General features: G+C 33.8%; 1 protein-coding gene and 2 long non-coding RNA genes across 5 annotated transcripts; all 3 read left to right on the top strand.

Annotated features, from left to right (window-relative positions):
* Positions 1 to 11,974: 11,974 nt before the first annotated feature.
* Positions 11,975 to 13,167, top strand: LOC143607204 (uncharacterized). 2 transcript variants are annotated; one of them, XR_013148910.1, is made up of 3 exons: positions 11,975 to 12,372; positions 12,442 to 12,709; positions 12,799 to 13,167. It is a non-coding gene; the product is annotated as an uncharacterized LOC143607204 (long non-coding RNA). The 2 variants fall into 2 exon arrangements; XR_013148909.1 differs by having other exon boundaries at positions 11,975 to 12,709; positions 12,799 to 12,898; positions 12,981 to 13,167.
* A 211-nt stretch (positions 13,168 to 13,378) lies between these two features.
* Positions 13,379 to 14,845, top strand: LOC143607203 (uncharacterized). Of its 2 annotated transcripts, XR_013148908.1 has the most exons (4): positions 13,379 to 13,509; positions 13,587 to 13,798; positions 13,881 to 14,437; positions 14,538 to 14,845. It is a non-coding gene; the product is annotated as an uncharacterized LOC143607203 (long non-coding RNA). The 2 variants fall into 2 exon arrangements; XR_013148907.1 differs by having other exon boundaries at positions 13,881 to 14,845.
* Positions 14,846 to 16,139: 1,294 nt separating this feature from the next.
* LOC143607202 (uncharacterized) lies at positions 16,140 to 22,309 on the top strand. Its single transcript, XM_077082735.1, has 12 exons — positions 16,140 to 16,209; positions 16,316 to 16,354; positions 16,442 to 16,533; positions 17,307 to 17,379; positions 17,481 to 17,639; positions 18,035 to 18,097; positions 18,432 to 18,609; positions 18,810 to 19,630; positions 19,737 to 20,409; positions 20,572 to 20,846; positions 21,132 to 21,407; positions 21,489 to 22,309. Exons 1-12 carry the CDS (start codon positions 16,140 to 16,142, stop codon positions 22,307 to 22,309), a joined length of 3,540 nt encoding a protein of 1,179 aa, XP_076938850.1.
* The last annotated feature ends 4,054 nt before the right edge of the window (positions 22,310 to 26,363 follow it).

Raw genomic sequence — 26,363 nt, 5'->3', positions numbered from 1 at the left:
CTGATTTAATAATTTATAAAAATTCATTTTATCAGCTATATTTCGCCTGAAAATCGTCTGTTTATCCCAAACAATTTCCAAAAATTCCACAAAATTTCCTGAATACTCAAATCATGTCCCAACACAACCTGTATCAATTCCAAAATGTAAAAAGCCTGTTCAATATTCATTTCGGCCCAAATTCAGCTATAAAAATTCGCATGAACGTATATGTACAAAACACCCTTAGACTTCTCCAAATGATCTCAAAACTCTTATGTTATCAAAATACATTAAATCTGAGTTCCCAGAAAAATTTCATAATTTGTGAAGTATTTTAGCTATTTTTCCCAAATAAACGTCGAAATTCGGTAATAAATTCGCAAATATTCTCGGATGGTCAAAGAATTGCCAAATTTGAACAGGGACTCAATGACATGGTCCCTGATTTCCCTTAAAAATTTTCAAGGTCTAATAATATGAACATCACAACCTTAACCTAAACAGCCCGTAAGCGAGTGTTTCGGTATTACCTTAGCGGGTTTGGCTCGTTTCCGACTTTTTAATCAAGTTTTCAGGTTCTTGTACTTCTAAGAAAGCTAGGTACAAGTCCTATATCACAAACCAAGAAATTTTTCATCAACATAACAGCCCTTAACTTAGGGTTTCGGCTAGTGCACAAAAACGAACTTTTGAACCGTAAAAACGCCGTTTCAACCCTTTCATCCGTGTTTATGGCCAAAAAACTATCAAAACATGTTCCTTACCGTTTTTATGATCAAAACATTTTTATGGACCATTTTTAGGATTTTTACACGGTTAGGAATGATTTTTAGTAACCAAGACATGTTTTTATGGTATTAAACGACTTTAAACAAATACAAAAGCTACTTATTTAAGCTCCTTACCTTAGGGTTTGAAGGTTTTCTGGCTGGAGCAGAACTTGTGTCCAGAATTCTCATGAAAAATATATCACAAAATATCTTAGAACTTGTTTAAATATGAAAAGGGTTTAAGGGGGGAAAGTCTTCTTTGGCGGGCTGGGCTCGTTGGGTCCCCTTTTGGGCCCATTTGGCCAATTTTCTTGATTTACGTGCCCAAACGTGAAACTCCGAGTCCAAATTTATTTCGGGTTCGGTTTCTGGCGACAAAAATATATCGGGTGCGACAAACGGAGCGGAAAACGAGTGTTTTTCGGCTAGTTTTGTTTAAAATTATAAAAACATACTATACGTTTGTAAAAATCGAAAATATTTTCACGGATCGCTTAAAACATTTGAAATAAATGTTTGGTAAGTCTTTTTCGGCTTAACGGATGATACAATGCTTGGTTTGTAACTATCTTTCGCGTTAAAATCTATAGCGGGTAGTTAAACGAACATGTTTTCATTTAACTTTTTTGCTATCGAACTAAGGCCATATTACTAATATTTTAGCTTGCATTGATCGTTTATCACTTATAGATAGCACCCTGGGATATCCGGACCATAACCAGACCCGTTTGGTTATTCGTTTGTTCGTTACGCAATAAGCGGTTAAACGCTTATTCGAGTTTGTAAGTACTAAGGTGTACTCGGTTTTGCCACGGATGTCACAGAGGATGTTGTAACAATACCAAGGTTTCAATATATGTTTGAAAGATTGAATATGGAAAACAATGGTGCATCTACTTCAAGACAGAACAATGAAGAAGGACCAAGAGTTTCATGATGCTGAAACTGAATTGATAATTGATGAACCAAAACTCAATGAATCAAATGTTTCTGATATGAGAGTTCAAACCCATTATACTGAAAAGAATCATCTTTCTGAAAACATCATTGGAAATGTATATGAAAGAGTTACAAGAAGTCCTTCTGAATATGCAAACATCTGTTTGTACTCCTGCTTTCTATCCCAAATAGAACCAAAGAACATTGTTCAAGCTCTTAAGGACAATAGTTTGGTGGAGGCAATACAAGAGGAGTTCGCATAGTTCATAGGTCTACATGTTTGGGATCTTGTTGATAGGCCAAGAAACAGGTATGCAATTGGAACTAAATGTGTTGTTAGAAACAAAAGGAATGAGATGGGCATAGTGATTAAGAATAAAGCTAGGCTTGTGGCACTGGGATGCCTTCATGAGGAAGGAATTGACTTTGAGGAAGTCTTTGCACCAGTTGCAAGACTTGAGGTTATCAGGATTTTTCTGCATATGCTACCTCAAAGAACATTAGGGTATTCCAGCTTGATGTCAAGTCTGCATTCCTAAATGGAAAGATTGATGAAGAGGTGTATGTTGCTTAACCTCCAGGTTTTGAGACCCAATATATCCAAACAGGGTGTATAAGTTAAACAAAGCCCTTTATGGATTGCATCAGGCTCCTAGAGCATGGTATGATGAGCTATCAAATCATCTTCTTGAAAATGGTTTCCAAAGAGGAGCCATTGACAAGACACTCTTCTACAAAAGAAAGGATCAGATTTGCTGCTGTTATAAGTCTATGTGGGATGATATCATCTTTGGTTCAACAAATGAACAAATGTGTATGGAGTTTGAAGGGGTAATGAAATCCAAATACAGCATGAGCTCTTTGGGAGATATGAACTTCTTTCTTGGACTGCAAGTTCAATAGAAAGCTGAGGGGATTTTCATTTACCAATCAAAATATATGTAGGACATTTTGAACAAGTTCAAATGTCATGAATTCAAAACAGCTTCAACTCCAATGGACACAAAAGAAAAGATGACTGCTGATGAAAAGGGGGAGCCTGTGGATAAGCATGAATATAGAGCCAAAATTAGGTCCAGATGTACCTAACTGCTACAAGACCTGGCATTATGTATGTTGTATGTGTCGGTGCTAGATTCCAATCAAGTCCAAAAGTCTCCCACATGAATGCTGTCAAAAGAATTTTTAGATATTTGAAGGGAAGGCCAGACTTAGGAATATGGTATTCAAAGAACCAGTCTTTTGATCTGATTGCCTACACAGACAGTGATTATGATGGATGCAACATGAGCAGAAAGTCAACCTCAGGTGGATGCCAAAATTTCGGTGACAGGCTAGTGTCATGGCAATGCAAGAAGCAGACAACTGTCTCAATCTCAACTGCAGTAGCAGAATATAGTGCTGCATCTGCTTGCTGTGCATAAGTTCTCTAGATTCAAAACCAAATGCTGGACTATGGTTTGAATTTTCTAAATAGCCCTATTTACATTGACAATATTGCTGCATATTTTACTGTTAAAAATCCAGTTCAACATTCTAAGACTAAGCACACTGAAAATCAGACATCATTTCATAAGAGATTGTAGTGAAAACGGTTTGATTGAAATGCGAAGAGTTGATACAAGTGATAATTGGCAGAGCTATTCACCAAACCACTTGATAGAACCAGGTTCAACTTTCTTCTGAAAGCCCTAAGAATGATCAACTCTGATGAGATCTGATTGATGATGTGTGCTAGTTGTGTGTCTCTATGTGCTAATTGATTACGTAGTTAGAGGTCCCACAAATTGAATGTTGCGTGAATGTGCTTGAATATGATAATTGTTATTTTGACTTATATGTGCTTAAGTGCTTATCTTTGCAAATTAGGTATCATTGATGCTTATGCTTGATTGTCAGTTAACTGCTTTTGATATCAAGATAAGTAGTGTTTGTTATTGTCAAATTTGTTATTTGCTAGTTTTATGTCATGATTAAATGTTTGTTTATGTGTGTTATCTGATCATGTGATATTATTAGGATAGGCTAGACCTTGAATGTTAGTCATGTCTGCTTGTCTTGATGATTTTAATTATGATTAACATTTGAATATGTTACAACTGTTTGTGTCAAAATTAGTTTTTAAGTCAAAATTAAATGATAAAATGACTTTTCCAATGAATTTTTCATAATCACTTTTTTTAGGTCAAAACATGAGCAAGTTGTTAATGGTGCAGAAATATTATAATACTATTCAGTTCAAGCTTTATAGAAGTTTAAAAGAAGGAATTTTCAATGAAAAGTCCCAAATAGTTATTCTTGCTGAAAATTATGTCATTTGCCCAGTTGGAAGGACATACACTTGTGTATGTTTGGTCCTATAATCTGCATAGATTTAAAGAATAGCCATTAACCAGAAAACTGAAAGCATTTCGGGCACTTATAACTAGTTTTCTATTCCTTCACTTAAAACAATGTTAATAACTCTGACTTTGAAAGGAGATATATTCACATGTATGTTTGGTCATGTTAATCACTTGTGATCGAACACGATAGCCATTTACCTTTCAATTAAGAGAAATTGAGGTGACTGAATATTAAACTGAATTTTAAATTTGGGAAATGATAGTACATTGACTACTTAGCCAATCATATGGATTTAAAAGGCCAAAAGGACTCTTAGTACAGTCATTGACATGTATGGTTGCTTTCCCATGATGTGTAAAATCTAAGGTGATATAAACTTAAAGAAACTGCTAAGATTTATGTGGAGTTACATTGTTGTCTATGCATGTTCCTAGATAAATCTTTTCGAATGATAGGCAGAAAAGTGATTATCAAGTCATACACAAACCTGTTGGTTTTTGGTTCCCAAAAGTGAAACATGTTATAATGAGTGACAAAGAACAACTGTGAACTACTTTATTTCAAATATTTAGTCAACCAAAAGTTGATATATGTTCACAAGCTTTTATTGAGAAAATTCAAACATGAGGGTTAATAACAGAACTACAAGGGTGGAGGCAATAAAATAAGTCATTTAAACATCCTGAATGAAAGGCCTGTTTATCTAAACTATAAGTTCAACGTTCAACCTCAAATATGTTTGTCAATTTGAAAAGAAACATCAAATAAATAAGTTTTGTCATTAAAAGTTTTTAACCAAAACCAGGGGGTCAAAGTCAAATTGGGGTGATTTGAAGAAAGCCAAATAAGCCTTGAGGATAAATATGGAACATCAGAACACAACATGTGTTATCCATTAAATTTTCTGCAAAATAATTGAAACTTAATCATATCATCAAAGAGATGAAATTCATGCTAATTCTAGACCTGCTGTTGACCTGTCTATTTTGTCATAATAATGCTGAAAATGAAATATTGAAAAAGCTATTTAGTCAATATGATCCCATTCTTGAGATCTTTTCAGTTAAAAATAAATTGTTTTGAAGAGAAACATAACTGAAATTTGATATCTAAATGCACCGTTTGCTCTTAAACAATGATTTTTATTGACAAAATATAGCTAATAGTATGTTTAAGACCAAAAGTGTTGCGTTTTACCTCAAAAAGGATGAATATGTATTTTCGGGTAAGGCTTGATGATTTACAACTTTTTCGAGCATACTTAGATAACTTTGTCTAAGTTCATTAATTTCAGGCAGGCTTGGAAGTATTTTAACTTTTCCGGGTAGAGGTCAGTACTTTACTTAGAACTTGGCTTTTCGAGCAAGCCTGATTTGTATATGATTATACTAGCAAGTTAGTGCTAACATAGGAATTCCGGGCAAGCTTTAGTGATTTTAGATTTATAGCACGCTTAGGTGTTTTTAAATGTATAATGTCATTCCGGGCATGCTATGTGTTATTTGCGATTATGATTCTTTGATATTACAAGTGTTTTCGGGCATACCTTGTTTTCCGGGCACACTTTATATTCCGGGCACACTTTGTTCCCTCAATATACTTGGTAATTTCAAATTTGACTTTCCGGGTACACTGTTTGCTAGATATCTTTTTCTGGGCACACTTTGTACTCTAGGAAGGTTGTTAGGGCACACTTTGCATCAAATTATGCTTGATTGAATGTGTTATCAGATTCGGATAGAGTTTATGCTAGATAAATGCTTTACTATTTCTGGACATACTCCAAACTAACCATTCCTTAAGTAGATAACGAATTTTTGAGCTAAAAGACAAAACACTTTTTAAGATTCTCTCTTTGCCTGGCATGCAAACCAAAAGTCGTATCAAAAAGAACTTTATCAACAGCTTTTCTAACAAAAGTGCAGATATGTACTTTGAAGTTGTCTTAACTGCCATTAAGACGATTTTTGCATTAAGTTTTAAAATTTTTGCAACTTCACACTTCAAGAGTAACTCACATTTCTGTTGTGTGTGTAGGTTTCAATATCATTCAAGACAACGGTTTGAATTGAAATTTTCTTTATACCTTAATCTTTATTTTTCTCTTGAATACACTTACTTATAGATCTAACTAACAATTGTGTGTTCTTTATTTAACAGAAAATCAGAAATGGATCCACCTCCAAGTAATCCCAATTCCTACAAACATCATCTTTCTGAAGAACTGAAGAAGGCGTTGCAAAGAGTTCAAACCCTAATGTATGAGGTTGGGAAGACCTCAGCTGCACCAAACAGGGGGAGAAATCACTGAATCACGGGGAGAATTCGTTAATGCTTATTTCAATGTATGAAGAAAATGACTCAGATACTGAAACTGACATTGTTCCGGAGAATGAAAAGAATCAACTCGAGGAAAGAAAGAAACTAAAAGGAAAAGAAGTTACTCTGGAAGATGACAAAATTCATATTATCAGATCACCAAAAGTGAACACAACAGACTCAAACATTGATGAATCTGAGTTAGAGGCCGAAAGGGTGTATATGCAAAGAATGACAGAAATTCATGACAGAGAATTTCTAAATCAAATGCTGACTGACAAAGATTTTGAAGAGCAAGAAAGTATGATGAAGCTATTTGAAGACAACAAGAAATTAAGGGATGAATCAAACGATGAAGATCAGAAGAAAGTCCCTCAAGAATTGATCGAAAATTGCTTAAATGAAAAATAAATACCAAATGGAGTGCTAGTATCTCTACTCAAGCTGATTAAACAGGAAGATCCAGAGACAAAGGTAAAAGAGAACCTAGACACTGTAATTGACAAAATTTCAAAAGCATTGACTGAAGAAAAGATTGTCAAATAAAATGAATTAAAAATTTTGAAAATGAAAGATGAATTGTAAGAAGAAATGAAGGATCAAAAGTTCTTGTGCAAGTATGGTGGAAAACCAAAACTTTTGGTGAACAATGGGATTCCCTTTGAATCAGTTAAAATCATGACAAGAAAAGAGATTTTGAGCAACTTCAAGAGGATAAAAGGACAACTGTTGAACAAGAAGAAGGGCACTGCTCAGTCTCTAGATGGCAAGAACAAAGGTATCCAAAAGGATGACGGATCTATCAAAGATGAAAATGAAAGGGAAATCCAAAGTAAAGGTACTCTATAACAAGACAACATCCTTTGTTTTGAAACAAAACATTACAAAGAAAAGGAAAAGGTCAATAACTACTCAAGAGAAACCAAAGCAGATACACTTGAAGATGGATAAACTTTCTGTTATGGCTGAAGTAAAAGCCAAAAATCTTTCAGTCAACCACAATATTATGCCAAATGGAGTATTTTATGACTCTAGGACTGAACATCTGAATATTATGATGAAAAATGGAGAAATTTAGAAAATCTTCTCGAAAAATTACTTCAAAAAATTCAATCTACGGCAATTGACTGTGATTGCAGCACTGCATCTTTCTGACTATCAAGGAAGACAAAGGCCAACAAGTGCTAAGCAATCTGAATTATTAAGAATCTCAAGAGAACAATGAAAGTTGAACTTTCCCTATATATACAAACAGCCCACAATGCTTCAAGAAGATGAAGATTATTTTAGAATAGGTTTTGATATGTACTGTCTTCGGACAAAATTCTAATTACGTAATTGTTTATGTTTTTGAATATGTATTTTGATTTTGATTTGATGTGTATTTTTTACTATGTGTAAGTAACCATAGAAGTGTTTTGGGACAGCTGAGGTGTTCCAATCTAGGGGGAGATTGTTGAGTCAAGATTTGACCTAAAATTGATCCATATGGAAGATTGGAATCTTCTCAAACTCCTCAGAAATCGCTAAGTATGGAACTGGGCACACCTGAGACATCCGAGCAAGGTTTTATCTAGCCGGGCATGATATTTTGCCTATCGGGCAAGGTTATCTTTAAGAAGTCTTCTCTAGTGCATATCCGGGCAGGGTTCACTAGTTAGTGTATACCCGGGCAAGGTTCACTATGTCAAGCAAGTTTGTTCTTCATAGCCGAGTAAGGTTTACTTCAGAGTAAGCTCTTGGCTAACCAAGCTCATGAAGCCAAGTGATTGGAAGACCGGGAAAGGTATTCATTAATAATACAATGGTCCGAGTAAGCTTGATGTGTAATGAAATATATCAAGTAACATCGGACATGGTTCAATTCAAGCAGGGTACAGTGCTACCTAGCACACATTGCTAATAAGCTATTTCCTAGCAAGGAGGTGAAGGGACCATTGAAGAACAAGGTTTCTCGTAAGATCATGTCGGGCAAAGTCTGATAAGGTCAAGAAGATTGAAGTCTACCCGGTGTAAGTTAAACGTCTACCCGGAAACTGTTACTAAACACACTTCAAGGTTACCAAGTCAATGGAGGAAGGCAGAGCAAAAAGTCTAGTAGGAAAAGATTACTGCTACAAGGCCTACCCGGAAGACTTGTTTTACACTTAGTATAGTTTTGAATATGTAATTTGAATATGTATTATTTATTTAGGGTTTCTATAAAGAATGACAGCTGTTAAGGAGGTATCAGGCCTATAAAAGGAATATTGGGGCACGCCTCCTAACAACGGACAGACTCATTAATTCAGAGAGAATATTTATGAGTGGCGGCTGTTCTAGAATCGTACGGACCTAACTTTCCCATCAAGAAACCCTAAATCGATTATCGTTTGTATGATTTATATTATATAAATTGAAATCTTTTGAGTGAATCTTGTGTGTTAGTTACCTTTGATTAATTGTTCAGCAACACCACTGTTTGTTATTGATTACGCCTTTAACAAACGGTTTTCTTTCAAAAAATAACAACCCGTCATTAACTCCCTTGTCAACACATTCATTTGTGTGAGTTATGAATTGATTTGTTAACGATCTACCAAAAATCAGGGACCTGATATATTCATCAGTTGATCATGAGACATAGCAAGAAATGAAGATTGGATTGGTTGAAAGGGACCTTGAGGTCGGTTAAGCCTCAAAAATGAAAAGTCCATCGGTTGGGGAGGCATCATCATCGGTGTAGGAGAGACCACCAAGGTAGCACTTGAAGGCCTTGGTATTGTAGATAAAACTGATTGAGGGATCATACCAAGCCTAGGATCTGTCGTAAGCGTGGTCGTCAAAGTTAATTTCAAAGTACTAGTAGTAAGCGGCACCACCGGTCTTTGAGGAGCGGACGACCTTGGAGGTTGAACTCCAAATGAGATGCCAGCACCAGCCGTTACTCGTCGCTTAGACGACCCTTCACCCACCAACTCTTTTCCTTTCCTTTTTCTTTGAGTAACTATAGTAGCAGCTTAAGCAGCCTCAACCGCAGCTTGTTGTTGAGCATGGGCATCACCATCACCACCATTACCACCATTACCACCATCATCATCATTAGCATCACCCTCGTTCCCACCTTCTCCTTCCTTAATCTGGATTCACCAGATGACCAATCAACCTTTTGGTTCGTGGATGAGAAGTTTGACGGTATGATTTCATCCTACGTACATTATCGGCTGTCATGTACTCCAACTTCAACTTACCATCGAGACGTGTTAGATCAAGCACCAAACCATGTATAGCATCTTGAACGAACAATTGAATGAAGCGAGGATACATCAAGAACTTTACACGTTGCTTCACAACAGTACAATTTTCTTTGAGTTGATCAAAGATTATTTCAGAGAAGTTGAAAGGTTTATTCATAACCAAAGCAACGAACGCCGATTGAAGCATGAAGCAACTTTCGTCAAAACCCCCTTTCCGTCCAACAAGGCAACGTATAAGCACGTGTAGTAAATACTTTTCTGTGGGAAACAAGTATGCCTTGTTATACATGAACTCATCAAGATTGCCAGAATAAAACAATCGTCCAAACAGCGTTTTAATCAGCTCTTTGTGATAATCGCTCGTATCATCAATAGTATCATCGAACCTCAACACTCTTTGAACAGACTCAGTTGATACCACAACTGGTGGAGCATTTACCTCAGCTATAATGTGGTTCTCAGTCTCCATATCTCGTCGTATTCCTAAATTGACGAACGATACTGAATCGAAGATCAGGATTAGCAGTGATGAAATAATGAATACGCGAGTGTCGTAAAAACTCTAACATCCCACCAAAGACGTTCTCATCAGCAAAGTTTGTACCAACAAAGGCACAGACGTTGTGTCTTTTGTCATATGGAAGAATGGGAATATCTTGAGCCGGTTGTTGTTGTTGTGGTGCATTAACGGGAGGGTCTTGATCCATGTTATCAGCCATTGCACTATATAAACAAAGCCGAGAATCAGTGATAGTGAATAATAATAATACTTATCTATACTAATAAATAAATAAAACTTCCCTTTAGCCACGTGTCATCTCCTCACCCCATTATTCCTTAACAATTCCCGCCTCTCAAATAACATGTTTTCCAACAAGGGTATCCGACCCAGTTTATTTCACAAAACATCAATTTTATCTTTTCATCTTGTATCTACAGACAAACCCTAAATCTATCTTCATCATCAACATGCCTTCTTCATCTTCTTCATCGTGTATCTGCAGCCCACCACAAATTCCACCATCTTATCATCATCTTCATCATCATCCACGTCTCATCGTTACCGCCTCCCACCACAGATCCGGCCATATTCAAAACCACCTTCCAGTTTCCTCTCCTCGCCATCGTTAAAAAGGTTAAAAATCATCTTCGATTAATATCTCAGTTTAATTTAAATATATTGTCTATATCTATACAGTTGTTTAACAACCATTATAGGTTTAGCTGATATCGATTCCTGTGTGGATCTATGCTCACAAACGAATCACTATCTTCAAAACCCTAAATCGTTATCCTTCGTTTTCTTGTGTGGATCTATGCTCAAAAACGAATCAGTATCTTCATGTTTCCAATCATCATTGTTCGATTGCTTCAGGTATTTTGAAATTTCTTTGCAAATTTTCATATATCGGTTCGATTGCTTCAGTTGATTATTAACTTTGTACATTAGCTTGTGATCTATAGTTTGTTCCATATTGTTTACTAGAGTTTGTTTCATATTGTTGATTATTAGTAGCTTGTGATCTAGAATTTTTATGTATTGCTATGCTATTTGTAAACGTTCTTGATCAATGTACATCAAGTTGTAATTTAACATAACACATGTTCTCACCATTATTATTATTATCATCATCATTATTATTATTATTTGATTTTTTTCATTCCATCTGTTACTAAGTCCAAATTCATAATTCATCATCTTCAAGGTATGATCTAATTACACCTTATTTGCTATTTGATTTCTGAATATTGAACATGGGTTTTGTTTGAATTGAAGTTTTAGAATAATTCTTTGTTGTGTGAATTGATAAATTAATTTATGATGATGACTTTTGATGCTCAAACTATTATTATTGTAATTATAACATGTTATTTCACAAATTTAAACCAAGTTTACTTGATTTATAGCAAATCTTGTCACGCTTCGATGTTATTATTGAGTCTAACGTATAAATTTAAGCATATTCATATCAATTTTGAAATCAAAACTGTTCATCTTTCACTTTCAAATTCAACCACAATAGTGGAATTCATATTTTAGATGCCTCCTCTTTACATTTCATGATTTTCAGAACTAAAATCATAGTTTACAATAGAAAGTTGTATATCAATAGTATTTATTTTCAGAAAATTTTTTTTGAATATTCTTCAAACTAATTATGGACAGTCAACGATATTAATTTTCATTTATATTTTATTTGAATTTATTAAAAAAGGAATTTGTTTTTAAATTAGTTTTCATTTATATTTTAATTAAATTAGTCTTTAATTATGGATGGTCAACCATATTTATTTTCAACTTATTTTTGTTAACTCCATAATTTTTTCTTTGGTTTACTTACGGAATTTATTTTAAATATGTAATATCTTAAATTGATTGATTTATACTCAATCAAATTATTCTGTTACCAAAAGACCATTAAACTGATTTAATGAGTGTATCATACTATTATATATATGAGACTTCTCTTCTTATTTTGTACACTCATTTTCGACATTCTGCATCCCAAAATCTAAGTAAGTTTATTTTTTACCTACAATTCTAATTATACTTTGTTATATCTTATTGAATACAAAACACAACAACTTAGGTAATTCTTTTATCAATGTATGTGATACACAGAAGCATGGAGCCAAAAAATCTTCTTAAGCTGAGAGAACTTGATGCTACCAAAACAAACTATACGATCAAAGTTAGAGTCTTTAGACTATGGAGAAAACCAAACAACAAGAACCTTAACGAAATATGGTCAATTGAAATGATATTAATGGATGAAGAGGTAAATATTTAACATCATTTTTTACTTTTTTCATATTAGAAATCATAACTAGCTGACAATGATTTTCAGGGAACAAAGATGCAAGCAAACGTCTTCAAAAGTTACTTTGCTATGTTTGAAGAGCATCTTCGAGAGAATGAGTGCTACTTCATCTTTAGGCCCACACTACCTAACAATGACGCAAAAATCAAGCATGTGGACAATGGCCAGAAAATTTCTTTTCGTTGGCAAACAGATCTCAAAAAATGCACCAACTTCCAAGGGTCCAAGTATGGTTTTGAATTCACTAGTTTTAGTTCCATTTTAGAAGACCCCCTACCTCAGTACACAAGACTCGGTTAGATATTCAATTATTTAATTTATTATTCACTTTTAATTGTTTAAGAAATATTAAAATGCTAATGTTCTTACTTTAATTCAAACTAGATATTATTGGGTATGTCTACAAATGCTATGATGTGGAGTAGAAACCGGTAAGAGGTGGCAAAGAAGACATGAAGATGGAAATCAAATTAGAAGATCTTGAGTGAGCTTTTAATGTTAATTTTTTTGTTTTCATTCTTTCAAACTTATCCATATTTATGTAATCCATATCGACAATCTTACAGCGGTAGACATATAATAGTAACCTTGTGGGAGGAGTATTGCCAGCAAATGCTAAACTACATGGAAAAGAAGCAAGAACCACATGTTTTCCTTATTCTTCAATTCGGCAATCTGTAGATATTTGGAAGTAAGTAACAATTTTTAGCATTATTTCATTGTACCTCGTATAATTAACGAATTTATGTTTGTATCACAGAAAAGAGGACTGTTCTAATGTGTATGATGCGACACGGTTGTTTATAAATTCACCAGTTGATGAAATCCTTATTATTTAACTACAAGTTCAAAATAATGACTATCTATATTACATTTAATTTTATAAAATATGTTTTGCTTTTACTTTCTGATTTTCTTATTCAAAGTTAGCTGAATATAACAAATAATGTTTCAACACAACAACTTCTGTCTAACATTGGTGAAGAAACACCCTCTCATCGTTCTGTTGGTACATCTATGGTCTCGTCACTAGAAGACGAATTTCTTAATGAAATTGATTTCATCAACATTCGTGAAATTAATGAAATAAAACAGGTACACTATGGTTTTTTAATTGTTTGTTTTTGATTTCATACAAATACCATTACTAACATTCTATTAATTATGGATAGGTTAAATCCCTTATTTTTGTTGGTAAGATCAAAGCTGTATGCGATGATAAATAATGGAATTATCGTAGTTGTGATTTATGTAAAAATGGAGTTGAAGCCATAAATGTCAGAATTGACAAGGGAGAGGTTCCGGCTGAATTTGATGTGAAGAAGGAATACAAATGCGTCAATGGCAATTGCACTCAGACTATAGTATCAACTCCTATGATTAGGTTCTTAATTTTGCTTATTTTTTTATTTACAACACTGACCATGCGTATCTTTAAAATTTATTTTCATCATTATTTTTTCTAGATACAAGATCCCTATTAGAGTCCAGGATTGCACAGGGACTGTGACTCTTACAATGTTTGAGCGGGATGCAAACAAGCTTATTGGACGAACTGCTAAAGACGTTGTGGACGAACAGGAACAGGTACACTTATATTTCTATTCAATGGTATATAATAACATTATTAGAAACAGTGAAATTTTGTAATATTTTTTGGTTGAATTAAATATATTTTATGCTTTTGCAATCCGCTGAATTTTTAACTCTCCCTGCAGCTTTCAACGTTTTATTAGAAAGAAAGTTTTCCTTTAGGATCGAGATCAAGGACTATAATATTGAAAATAATGCTGAATAATTTTCAATTACTAAACTGACTGAAGATCCCAAAATAATTTCTGAACTCGAAAAGAATTTCTATAATAATCAGGTACTTTCTCAATTTCTTCATTTTATATTATAAACCGTTGAAAAGTGTACACGTCAAACATGTTACATTACATGCAAATTGCAGTATGGTGAATCTGATTCTGTGAATCTAATTAATACCCAATTGCCATCACAGACCGATCTTACTTTGAAGGTTATCTACCCTTATTAGTTATTTGTTTTTCGCTATGTACTTAAACCAACCTAACTATATTGAACTTATAGTTCCTTTATCTATTATTTTTATTATATAGGATTCTATTTCATTTACCACTGACAATGGAACCCCGATTTCCAATATCAATGATAGTTTGGGCACGACTGTCAGTATTGATTTGAAGCGTAACCTTGAAGATTTATATGACGTTGACGACTCATTTGCTCTCTCAACTAAACAACAGAAGATTCACACAAAGGGTTTGTCGGATGCTACTTGGAATGACGAACTGTTGATTCCAAAAAAAGAGAAGTAGAAGTTTGTTCTTTTATCGTGACGAACAGTTTCATTTTTATTATTTTTTTTTTTTTGCATTGCTTGCTGAGTTTATTTTTATTTGTTTTTTTGTTTTTGAGATTGTGTTAGTGTTTTCCTTTTATCTGATGTTTGACTTTATGAAGATTACTTTTTTATTCATGAAGATATGATTGACTTTACTTTAACATTTGGTTTTGTATGAAATGAAATGCTATGTTTTATATAATTTGCTGCTGAAATGTTTTTAAAAATTTTCTAATATTCTAGTACACCAACTCTATACATCTGTATGATCATAACACGATTATGAAAGAAGTCATAATATTTTCTTTTGTAGGAAATATTTATAAATTACTATATTTTCATTTAAAACTAATGCTAACTTTATAAATACACGTATGCATTAAAATTACCTAAATTTATAAAGGAAACCAAACTTAACAATGTACTGCTAATTAATTTTATAAATACACTAAATAAAACTAAACATATGACAACTAATTAAGAGACATATTGTTATATACCAAACTTAACAATGTACTGCTACATTTTTATTTTACCTAAGCATGTGTGCTACCGTTTATAAATTATTATTTTAAATCTTATATTTAACCCATAACAAGTCCTCCTGAATATTATATATTTCCAAATTCTATCCATGACTCAAATTTAAAAGGAAATTTGTTACTCAATTAATTATAATATCACCTAATAGAGAAACCAACACGTAAATTGAGCATCACTCCATTTATAAACTATTTTACTATTTTAAAATAATAATAATAATAATAATAATAATAATAGCCAAGTTTCATCATATGTATCCATAACAGATTTAAAACAAAATCAAACATATTTATACATATTCAAATTCAGTATATAATACCTATTAATTATGATAGATAATTATATTGACATGTATCATTGACATATATGGATACAAAATCAGTGGCACCAAACATGGACCTGATTTATGCTTTGTATGTATTTTTATATGATTGAAACATTATTAGATGAATGAATCGACAATAAGGAATTATACCATTTCTATCAATACCTTACTTGGAATTCTCAATTATGCCTTATTTACTCCTCATTCCTTTTATATTTATAATCTTGGCTATAAGCCATATATACAGGCCATAAATTCAAAACCGAAGCATACGAAATTCTTTTATATGCTCATCATTCCTTGATTTTGCTTCTCATTCCGGTACGAGCAGACTTCACAGCAACGAGTTGGGGAGTGGCACACATCAGTTCAACTAAATAGGTTTTTATTTTAGTTATATTATCACTTCAACTTTCTGATAATATTATTTACTAATTTCAACCTACTTTGGAATTTAATTATATTCTCTTCCTGTAAACTTACAAGGAAATGTCTAAAAGAAAAACCCCACAAAGTGCATCTTCCTCAAAAGCGTCTGTCACCGGTGATGCTTCAATTGGTAGGATTTATATATTTGTAATATATATAACTATTACTTTTATAATTCATAAAATTCATATTTGACCACGTAGAACTACATTTTACCGGTTATCATATTTTTTCAGGGGACATGCAAAGAACTGCTTTATCTGACATTTCTAATGGTAAATATATTTATGTCATTCCAGTTTTTAACTTAATTCATCATCTAATAATACCTTTATTGTAATCTTTTTTTTTCATTAAAACAGTTTATTTAAACAACGTTCGTTATGGAAATGCTTCAGAGGAACTAAAATTCATGAAGCTAGATCTGGATAACAGGAAATCCAATATTATACAAGTAATTCCTTGCTCACAGTTCTATAAGTCCCAATCCGCCTAAACTGGTAATGGGTTTGGTTTCACATCGTTTTTTTTTTTTCAATTCTTTACGTCAATGTCATGAATTTTAAGTTTTAAAATCTAAATGCCGAATTAGATTGTATGATTAATTTTAAAACAACTCATACCACCACAACAATTGAAAACTCCATATCATTGTTTTGAAAACCGGACCGGACCGGCCGGTCCGACAGGTTCAACCGGGAATCGGCAACTGGGCCGGTCTGAATTCTGTAAAAGAACCAGCTGGCAATTAAAACTGAAGATATTAATTAAAAAAAACCAATGCAACATACAAGAATCGAACAAAGGACCTAAAGGTTGAAAACAAATGACTTGGCCATATACACTCATATAGTTAGTCATGTAAACTAATAAGAAATATATATATAAACAAGAAAAACTAACGTAAAAAAGTATAATTTTGTGATGCTTGACTATTAATATGTTTATAATTCGATTATAGTCTCTGTTTTTTTTTTTTTCCCTAAACATCTTATTTTTTTTATATTTTACATATTATATATTTCTAAATAGTTGATATTTTTATCCGGTTCTTAATAATAGTCAACAGGTCCGACAAGTAAACCAGTAGCGCGTCCGGTTCGATGTCCGATCCGGTTATTAAAACGTTGCTCCATATTACAAACTCAATAAATAACGTTAAATAGTTGTTCTTTACTTTTTAAATCTGTTTATTATACTTATATTTGCACTCTATAAATATACAAGGAAATGTCTAAAAGAAACACCCCTCAAAGTGCATCTTCCTCTAACGCGCCTGTCACCGGTCATGCTTCACATTGTAAGACTTCCATTTGTATTATATAACGCTTACTTTTATAATTCATAAAATTTCACAGTTGCTCGCCTAGAACAACGTTTTAACAATTATTTTTCTTGTAGGGGACATGCAAAGAACTGCTTTATCTTCAATTGATGTTCGTAAGAAAAATGCTTCGGAGGCGAGGAAATCAAGAAAGCTACTTCTAGATAGTAGGAGATCTAATATTGCTCCTAATAAACAATTATCTTCATCAGATAATTCAAGATTAATTGCACATGGCAATGAAAATATGACACCAAATACAGTGTTTACAAATCAAACTTTGCATAATTTCATTCCGCTATAAAGAATCCAACTTCGTTCATTGATATCAATAATGGTAAGATACCCGTTTACTGGTAATTCATAATATTTTAAAAATAAGCAGTATTATCAAGTAGTATCAACTTAAACATTTTATCAATTTTTAAATCTTAATTTTTTTCCAGGGGCTACTACTTCCAAAAACAACGGCTCTACCCCATTATGTGATACACATCGACTTTATATTTCTTCACCTATCATGACATCAACCAATCATACATCGACTTCTTTAACAAAGTTATCATCAGGAAAGCATAAATTAGTAAGTCGCGGATTACAAATCCTATACCTATGCTTGACTTGATGTCAGATGAAGATGAACAAGCTGATGTAGAAAATCTGGTTAAAGACCCATTCAAAGGCATCTCTAAAGGTACTTATAAAAAAACTATTCAAATTGATAACTATTATAAAGATGCATTTATTGACCACCACTTAATTTAACAGATTACTTGGATCACGGTGATCAGAATCTCATCTGTGAATTATATCATGCAAAATTGTGGAAAGACGATGGTGGAAGAGGAAAAAAAAAGAAGGAAAAACAACTTATTTCCTATGTTGTGGTTACGGTAAGGTTGAGCTACCTGAGTTTAAAGATGCTCCCTCAGCTTACAAAGATCTATTTTCCAACATTGGTCCTAAAAGCAAGTTCTTCTTAAAGAACATTCGACGATACAACTCTATGTTCGCGTTTACATCGACAGGTGGAAAGGTTGATTCATCCATTAATAGTGGTAACGCTCCATTCGTGTTTAGGATTAGCGGACAGAATTATCATTCTATGGGAAGTCTGCTGCCAGAAAATGGTTCAAACCCCACGTTTTCACAGCTATACATAAATGACACAGAAAACGAAATCTCGAATAGACAAAGCTTATTCAGGTACATATTAACACCTTTAATTAATTGTTTTTACACATTTTACCTCAACCCAGGTTTTTAATGTTTACAAACAAATACTCTTATTCCTACCAGAGAATCAAAAAACAATCTACAAGAAGAGAAGACTTGCTTGATCTTGAGATAATAAAGGATCTACAGCATATGTTAGATTCTCATAATGAGCTGGTGAAATATTATAGGATGGCAAGAGATCGTTTTCAAGAAAATCCTGATGCTAACCTTAAGTTGCATCTTATTGGAAGAAGACAACAAGACGGAAGAACTTACAACTTACTGACTTCTTCTGAAGTTGCTGCGTTGATTGTTGGTGATATTGGTAATATTGAGCCTCGAGACATTATTGTTGAAACTCAAACAGGAAGACTAAAGCATATAAGTGAATTGCATCCTTCGTACATTCCTCTTCAATATCCACTTTTCTATATTTATGGCGATGATTGTTATCGGGTTGACATCCCTCATAGAGATTTTAGAAGCTTACAAAAAAGCAAACGGCCAAACTGCACCATGAGAGAATATTTTGCCTATAGAATTCAAGATAGGCCAAATACTTTCTCATTGACTCTAAATGGAAGAAGACTTTTTCAACAAAAATTAGTTGATATATACACAATGATTGAAACCAAAAGACTCAACTACATACGTAACCAACAAAAGGTTCTTAGACGTGAGTCATACGAGAATCTTCATAGCTTAAAAAATACCGGCAACCAAGACATGTCCAGCATTGGTCAACGTGGAATATTACCGTCTACTTTTACCGGAGGTTCTCGGTACATGATGCAAAACTACCTAGATGCCATGGCTGTTTGTAGGTGGTTTGGATATCTAGACTTTTTCATGACTATAACATGCAGTCCTGAAGTCAAAAGGTTTTTTAATAATACCACCATTAATCCTGAAGACAGGCCTGACATCATGTGTAAGCTATTTAAAGTTAAGCTTGACGCAATCATCAAAGACTTAAAAAAGGGTGAATTACTTGGAAAGGTTCAAGCAAGTGTTTTACTAACTTTTTTTAGTATAATAATATTTGTTAAACATTTTATATTTTATTTTATTTTCAACTTATATTTAAAACTAATCATATTCATCTTTTTATGTAGTTGTTTATACAGTGGAGTTTCAAAAACGTGGGTTGCCTCATGCACATATATGTTTATTCATGCATGCTGATCACAAGCTTCCTACCGTTGATCATATTGACCCATTTATTTTGGCCGAGATTCCAGACAAGAATGAAGATCCTGAATTATATTCCCTTGTGAGTGACCACATGATGCATGGTCCTTGTGGTTATGATAATATGAACTGCTCATGCATGATTAATAGAAGGTGTTCTAAAAACTTCCCTAAAAAGTTTACGCCTCACAATTCTATTGATTCAAATGGGTATCCTATATATAGAAGAAGAGATTCTGGACGCACGGTTAAAAGGTCTAATGTGGACTTAGACAACAGAAGTGCTGTGCCATATAATAAAACGCTTTTAAAAAAATATCAAGCACATATTAACGTTGAGTGGTGCAATCAGGCTGCATCCATAAAGTATTTATTCAAATATTTTAACAAAGGACCTGATAGGGCTACAGTTGCAGTTATAGACGCTGACAATCAAGATGATCAAGATCAAGCAAGACATGAAATCAGAGAATATTATGAATGTCAATACCTTTCTGCGTGTGAAGCAGCATGGAGGATATTTGCATTTGAAGTACATTACAACTCTCCTTCAGTAATTAGGCTTCCTTTCAATCTTCCTAGTCAACAACAGGTTATGTACGATCCTGATGATGATATTGATAATATCCTTAACAAACCTTCAGTTTCTTCTTCAAAGTTTTCAGCCTGGATGTTGTGTAACCAAATTAATGAAGAAGCTCAAAACCTTACTTACGTTGAATTTCCTACTAAGTTTGTTTGGAAACTTGAACAACGAAGGTGGGAACGACGAAAGCAGGGTTTGTCAATTGGAAGAATTCATCAAGTTTCTCCGTCTCTCGGTGAGGCGTATTTCTTAAGAATTCTTCTAAACAAAGTCAAAGGACAAAAATCTTTTGAGGATATCAGGACGGTAGATGGCCAGACATTTCCTACATTTAGAGATGCTTGCTATGCACGTGGTCTACTCGATGATGACACGGAATATATCGAAACGATAAAGAAGGCAAGTGCATCTGGTTCTGGTTATTATCTTTGTGCTTTTTCGGATCAATGTTATTGTCCAGTTCTCTTTCTAGACCTGATTTTGTGTGGGAAAAAACATGGGAATATCTATTTGATGGCATTGTCTACACACAACAAAGAATATTTAATATTCCAGGTATTAAATTTTGTTATTCAATACCAAAATGCATGCACCAGTTATAATTTCAATAGTAATATATTAATGCTAACTTTTCAATTTATAACATGCTCAGTGAAATTGTTTTTATTTTATGTTTTATTTATATACGCAATTCATATAATATTAATTATATTATTTTAATACAATTTTGTAGATTTATCACTTCCAGAAAGTCAAATTAAGAATTTAACTTTGTGTGAGATTGAGAAGTACCTACTTCGAAATAACTCAAGCCTACGTAGATTTCAAATTATGCCGTATCCCTATAACGATTCTATAGCTTCTTCAAACAATAATTTAATCGTTGACGAACTCTCTTATGACACAAACAATTTACAAAATGAGTCTCACAGCCTTATAAGTTCATTAACAAATGAACAACGAAGAGTGTTTGATGAAATCATGAACGCAGTTGAAGCTAACAAAGGAGGTGTATTTTTTCTTTACGGCTATGGTGGAACAGGAAAGACCTTTTTGTGGAAGACATTATCCGTGGCAATATGATCTAAAGGTCAGATTGTATTGAATATTGCTTCAAGTGGTATTGCATCATTGTTGTTGTCAGGAGGTAGAACAACACACTATAGATTTCATATTCCTATAAATCTTAATGAGGACTCAACTTGCAGCATAAAACCAGGCAGTGATGATGCACATTTGCTAAAGGAAACAAAATTGATTATATGGGATGAAGCTCCGATGATACATAAATATGCATTTGAAGCTCTTGATAGAACAATGACAGATGTATTAAATCCTAATACTTCTATCAATTCGGGAATCCTATTTAGAGGTAAAGTTATCATTTTTGGTGGTGATTTTAGACAAGTTCTTCCTGTTATTACAAATGGAAGCAGGCAACAGATTGTAAATGCATCTTTATGTTCTTCTTATATTTGGGGTAAATGCAAACTTCTTAGGTTAACAAAAAACATGTGGTTAACCATCGGAGCTCAAACATCTGATATGGAGCAGACAAAACAGTTTGCTAAATGGCTGTTGGATATTGGTGAGGGAAATGTCGGTGGTTTAAATGATGGTGAAGCAACAATAGACATACCCGATGATCTTTTGATAAATGATTCGTCTTATCCGAATCAAAGTTTAATTGACTTTGTTTATCCTTCAATTCTACAAAATATCGAAAATATTGATTTTTTTCGTGAAAGAGCATTACTTGCACCTACAAATGAAGATGTCCAAGAAATTAATGATAGATTGCTCTCACTTTTCCCTGGAGATGAAAAGGAGTATCTTAGCTCGGATATATCTGCCCAACAGAAGACTTTGTTGATCCATTGCAAGCAAATTTATACTCACCTGACGTGTTGAACGATCTTAAGATTTTTGGATTGCCAAATCATAGATTGATCTTAAAGGTAGGTGCTCCAGTTATTGTTACACCCCCAATCTAGGTCTAGGAGTATGAACCATAGTTGGTACCATATTTGTAAATAAATCAGAGTTATGGTTATTAGCGGAAGACTTTAAAATATAAGGATCGATATTATAAATATTTACAATACAAAAGACGAGACAAAAGTCTCGTTTGGTTTTACTTGTTTATATGTTTTACAAAACCACCAAGTTTTAATATTTACATAAAACTATCTGAGCCATCGGATACTTGAGCTTCTTCGTTCTCTCAAGCTCTAATCTTGATTACCTACACAATGTTAAATAAAATACGTCAGCAACGCATGCTGGTGAATATGCTGACGCAAAAATATATTTACTTTACTTAATTACCCCTCGAGACCACGTAAGCCTCGGCCCATCTTGGCTTAGGAATAATCATGTTAAAACAACAATCATTATAAACTCGAGTCTCTGCACTAGGTCACCTCAGCGAAACACCGCAGCGTTTATGACATAACTTAGGTACCATAAATATACACATGGCCATTCCCCACTCGGACGTAACTTAGGTCCGGCCCATCGTGGCTGGAGGTCGTGACCAAGCGTGGTGCGATGTGCCCACCGCGTTCCACATATGAAAGGATCCAGACAAACGTATACCATAGCCTGAGGGCTGGCTTATACTCTTATTTATAATGTTTTTAGAGACACATAGCCTCATGTAATGTTTTTCATATAATCAAGTTGACTCATTTGAAGACAAGTTTGTAAAAAGTGGGGCGTATTCACCTTTCAATGGGATCGGCTTCCAACACCGTCTGTTAGTTCTTCCTTCACTATCTCACACCTATAGTACGAGTATAACCTTCATTAGTCGGATATACGATCCAGCTTAAGATCTTTAGTCTTATCATCTCGATGAACCTTTAGTTCATTATTTTATTTACTTTAAAACCTTTAGTTTTAATAGTAATTTATAAACCTTTAGTTTATATTGAAAACCCGACATTTCTTCTTCTTTAAAAAACGTATTTCTTTTATTATTTAAGTATATTCATAATACTTAAATAATATATTTCTATAACAAAGAATAATCTTATCCTTATATATATTTTATCTTTCTTTTCTTTCTTTTCTTTTTTAAATATTTCTTTCGTTTATCGAAAATAATATTCACTTAGGGTATTAATCCCTTTCAATATTTTATTATTATTTTGGTCGGGCATTATGCCTACCTTGCTTGGCTTGGCAACACCCTAGACACTTGGGCAGCACTTCGATGCCGCTTGCTTATCTACTTTTACATGATAAGCACCTTCTTACACTTGGCACACCTTTCGAGACGTCAACACCTTTGGCACGTATTTTGAGAAAATCACCGGGTCGTCGGGCAGTACTTCCTTCTTGTTCGGGATGTCGGGGAGTGACACGTATGCCGAGGTAATGTCACACCCCGACTAGGTAGTTGCGGAAGCGTAATACGGGAATGTAACAGATAACACTGGTATCAACAACATTGTTTATAAAGAAATTCATAAACTAATTTACATCATAATACATGGGTTGGTACTAAGTTTACAAACTAGATGAGGAAAACACATAACCGGTTTACAAGCTTCTTCTACAGTATTATATCAGCGTCTATTCACAGCTATTCAACTTTCTTCCTAACACCAAGCATGTAAGCAAATCATTCCACTTTTGCTTTACCTGAAAAGTATGTTAAAACGGGTCAACTACGTCTAGTTGGTGAGTTTCAAGTTTCACGAGTATCAATGAAATCAGTTCACGAGTTCGTAAAGTTTACAGTGTTTATGTATATATGTCTGTGTATGATGCATTATACTAAGCCACAAGTGAAACCGAAACGAGCTACACTGCATGGCCTCTCCTGCCCATGCACTCCTGTTGGCATTTAACAGCCAATTTGCCCCATGTATGTACTATGTCTAACACCACATAGCAGTATGTAAATATAATGACAATGTGCAACTGGTTTTACATATGTTCCGGCTTACCCCACCGGCTCTGTCACAGTTGGGTTTGTCAAACCGATAGTACTATCCACACGCCACCGGCACGAAGTTAATCACTTGTGTTTGTGGGGACTTGTCAAGTGTTAGTACTTAGATAATCCACATCATCACACGTTTTCAAGTATAACAGTTTATGTAAACATGCTTTTCACCCCAAAAGTTCGTAAAACAGTTTAGAAAGTGGGGGTCGTGAAACTCACCTTATTGTAGTTCGCACAGAATTTACGTGTCAGTAAATCAATTGCCTCGTTTATAGCCTGATTCCTATAAACGGTATCGTATCGTTAATACTAGTACAGTGTTCAAGCTAAGTCGGGCTGTATAGATAATCTGGGTATAGCTGTTAGGCCCAGAACATGACCATAGTCTTAGATTGTGACGTTGTATACTATGAAATGTTTAAAACTGGATTTGGCTCAGTTTCACCGTTTTCCGAGCCTAGCTCAGTTGATCGTTTATACGTTTCGGGATTAGGTAAGATCACATAAAACTTAAGTAAATATATTGATTGATAAAATAAGTTGATTTATGAAAGAAATTTTAAAGTTTCGGTATCTGGTTTGATTGCAGGGCTCGTTTCCGTTTTCACACGGGTTTGATTATACAAAACGCGCACAATCCACCCGAATTGTCCGGAATTTTCGTAAAAAGTTTGTTTTTATTAATATCATTCAAAAATATGATATTTGACCACTTTCGATATTTTGATATACCAGTCAGTCCGTTAAACACAAAACTGCCGGTTTCGTTAAAACAATTATAATTTAAATCTTTGATAAATCATAACTAAATATGTAATTATATATAAATTATGTATATTTTTGTAAAAATACATTAAGACATGGAGAATTTTATAAAAATATTTCCAGAAATTTTATGATTAATTATTTATTTATAAAAATTCATTTAATCGGTTACAATCGTGTAATAAATGGCCCGTTTATATCAAACGACCTCCGAAAAATCCGATAATTTTTACCAATGGCCTCAATGTCATTACATAGCCCCTGCAAAATTTCCAGAACCTAACTCTTTTGACAAAATGCCTTTTTGTGCGTTTTTCGGCTGTTAAAATTCGGTTAAGCCATGATCGCACAAACCATACTTAGACATTTCCAATGATTCCCAAACTTTACCAGTGATCTTACCATCCCATATCAAACTTCAAAACCAAGTTTCATAATTTTTCAATATGTTTAGCTATTTTTCCCAAATAAACGCTCATAAACGGGAATAAATCACCAAATATTCTCCGTTTATCGAAAAAATTACCAAATTTGAACAGGGACTCATTTATATGATCCCTAATGTCCCTGCAAGTTTTCACAAGCTAACAACAAGCACATAACAACCTAATACTAAACAGCCCCTAAACGAGTATACGGGTTTACCTTGTCGGTTTTCGATGAATTTTGCTAGCTTAAACGACTTTCCGGGTCTCGGGTTGCAAACTCAGTATATCTAAATATCATGTAACATCAAACCAAGCATAAATCATCCTTGTAGCAGCCTTGATAATTAGGGTTTCGGTTTTGGGTTCAAACCGAACTTCTAACCGTAAAAACGTTGTATTCATGTTCTAATCCGTGTTTTTGACCACAAAAGTATATGTTCCTGGTTTGTAAACATGTTTTACATCAAAACGTAATTTTACTTGATTTTTAGAGTTTTTGGATGGTTAAACATGTTTAAAACTAACTAAAACATGTTTATATGTTAATTATATGCATCAAGCTTTGTTAATCTTTATAAACTTTGATCTTACCTTGGGGTTTTTGAAAGGGAGTTGAGAGAGCAGAGGTTTTGAGCTGCTGGACTTGAAAATTCAGTAGGTTATAATGAATAAGAAGTCTTAGGATGTAAGTTATTAAAGGTGTGTGATGTTTGGTGGGAACTATACTTCCGTTCGGAATTATTTAGAGGCCCTTAATGGGCTGTTTTGGCCCATTTAATTATTCATACAAGCCCAAACCATGAAAAGCCCATTTTAA

Source organism: Bidens hawaiensis, unplaced genomic scaffold (genome assembly GCF_021521415.1).
Source record: "Bidens hawaiensis isolate Kalapana, Puna unplaced genomic scaffold, B.hawaiensis_p1.1 tig00080331_1, whole genome shotgun sequence".
Taxonomy (NCBI): domain Eukaryota; kingdom Viridiplantae; phylum Streptophyta; class Magnoliopsida; order Asterales; family Asteraceae; genus Bidens; species Bidens hawaiensis.
This window is presented reverse-complemented; position numbering and strand designations above follow the sequence as displayed.

What these genes read in the sequence shown, in the direction of transcription:
- LOC143607202 (XM_077082735.1), top strand. Translation starts at nt 16,140, where the DNA reads ATGTCTAAAAGAAAAACCCCACAAAGTGCATCTTCCTCAAAAGCGTCT. An exon ending in CACCGGTCATGCTTCACATT is followed by an intron (nt 17,380 to 17,480) that starts GTAAGACTTCCA and finishes TTTTTCTTGTAG; the next exon opens with GGGACATGCAAAGAACTGCT. An exon ending in ACTTGGAAAGGTTCAAGCAA is followed by an intron (nt 19,631 to 19,736) that starts GTGTTTTACTAA and finishes CTTTTTATGTAG; the next exon opens with TTGTTTATACAGTGGAGTTT.